The following is a 1,991-nucleotide window of genomic DNA, read 5'->3' as shown; positions in this document are numbered from 1 at the left end:
ACTCGAAAGCCTGGCTCGCACTCAACAGGGATGCTAGTCTTGGTGCATTATCTGAGGTCAGTTAAAAATCTTTAGCCTCTGCTCCATTAGATAAATCAATAAGGGTCTGTTTGGTTGGAAGTAAAATGTTTTCCTTGGGAAAATATTTTTCGTGGAAGTAATTTTCCATGAAAATCATTTCCCTTTCATCATTTTCAGGTGTTTGGTTAGCTTATTGAAAATATTTTCTTACTTCATTTTTCTGGTGTTTGTTTAACTTTTGAAATATTTTCACTTTTATCTCTATCTTTACTTTCTACACATTATAACTACATACTTCTTCCCATGCAAAATAAGAAAATTTATCTCATTGTTTAACTTTAAAAAATCTTGGAGAAATGTATATATGAATAAAAAATATCTCCTTAAGCAATAAACAAATTGCTGGTCATTTAGTGTCAAATATCAATCACATGCAATGCTTATTATGACATATATCTTGCACTCTCACTGCTGAAAGTGTCTCTAGAAAAGAATGTCCCTATTATACATAATTAATTACTAGCATAGGATGAGCAGGACGAGATTTTTTTTTTATTTTGAATATACTAGGGGGAGGGTTGGGTTGGGTTGGGTGGTACGGGGGAGGGAGTGTAAGGAAGAGATCTTAGGTTCGAGTCCTCCTGTTTACACTAAAAAAAAAAAGAACATACTACAAGATGTTTTCAGTAAGTTTGGAACATACTACAGGCGGGATGCATGCATTTTGGAAAACAACTTCAGTAAGTTTGGAAGGGAAGTTGTTTTCCATAAGATGAGTGAAAATATTTTACATAGAAAAATGTTTTCAGTAACTTTTGTGCAACCAAACACGGGAAATTAGGAAAATATTTTCCTGAAAAACATTTTCACCCGAAACAAACGGACCCTAAATCACATATGATCCCATAAAAGCAACAAAATATCGATATCTATACTAGATATATATATATATATATATATATATATATATATATATATATATATATATATATATATATATATATATATATATCCACCCCCAATTTCTAGAATAGATTTTAGCTAAACTTCCAAAGAGAAAACAAAACAAAACAACGCAGCAGCAAACCTTCATCCATAGCATCAGACAAGTCAACAGACTAAATTACATTCACAAAATCAAAAAATAAATAAATAAAGAGAATAGCCTAACGGAAATCCCAAAAACCTAAGTCTGAAACCCCAACTGTACCCTCAACGAGGATGAATCAAGGGTCAAATCGGTAGATTCGGCATAAATCTCTTCATCACATTCCTCCCAAGAATAGCCGCACCAGCGGCCAAGCCACCAAGTGCTCTTCATCACATTCCTCCCAAGACAGCAGCCGATCTGGGTCCGGCAGCGGCCTTAAAAAGGACCCCAGTACCAAGCCCAGCCAAAACAGGGTTCAAACCATCATCAACTTCCCCTTTAAGATCATAAACCACACTGTCAAGCCCAGCAAAAATCAGCCCCAAAATACCCATATTGTTCCCGAATTTCCTGCCGGAGTGGCCGCCGGAGCTGAGAACCCGACTCATCCTAACCTTCAAAGACTCCCCTGCTTCGGCTGCCCTGAGGCCTGACAACGTTCCGGTGATTCCGCCGGTGACGGCCCCGAGCAAGTAGGATGTACCTGTGTAGAACGTGATATTCTCCGTGGTTGATCGACGCTTCTTGAGGGCATCTTCGTAGCAGAGGAATTCAGGGGAAGTTGGGAGATCGTAAAGGGTTTTAAGCGGTTGCAGATGGCTGTAGCTTTCGAGGTCTTGGTAGGGATTATACTGACGAGTTTTGTTGTCGGTTCGGTTTTCCGGCGGTGAATACATGTTCGCCGTGGGAATTGTTCGATGATGAGGAGAGAAGGGGAGGAATCCCTATCAGAGTTTGGGATTAATAACGTAGGGTTTAAGGGTTTTGACCTTTGGGGTTGAGGTTTTTGATTGACTTATATAGTTTTGAGGCAGAGTCG

The 1,991-nt window shown here is 38.8% G+C and overlaps 1 protein-coding gene across 1 annotated transcript; it reads right to left on the bottom strand.

Moving 5' to 3' along the window:
* Positions 1-1,097: 1,097 nt before the first annotated feature.
* LOC113693056 (mitochondrial import inner membrane translocase subunit TIM23-3) lies at positions 1,098-1,991 on the bottom strand. Its single transcript, XM_027211639.2, is given in 1 exon segment — positions 1,098-1,991. A coding segment is annotated over 1 exon segment (594 nt). The 5' UTR covers positions 1,849-1,991; the 3' UTR covers positions 1,098-1,254.

Source organism: Coffea arabica, chromosome 2e (genome assembly GCF_036785885.1).
Source record: "Coffea arabica cultivar ET-39 chromosome 2e, Coffea Arabica ET-39 HiFi, whole genome shotgun sequence".
In the NCBI taxonomy this organism is placed as follows: Eukaryota; Viridiplantae; Streptophyta; class Magnoliopsida; order Gentianales; family Rubiaceae; genus Coffea; species Coffea arabica.
This window is presented reverse-complemented; position numbering and strand designations above follow the sequence as displayed.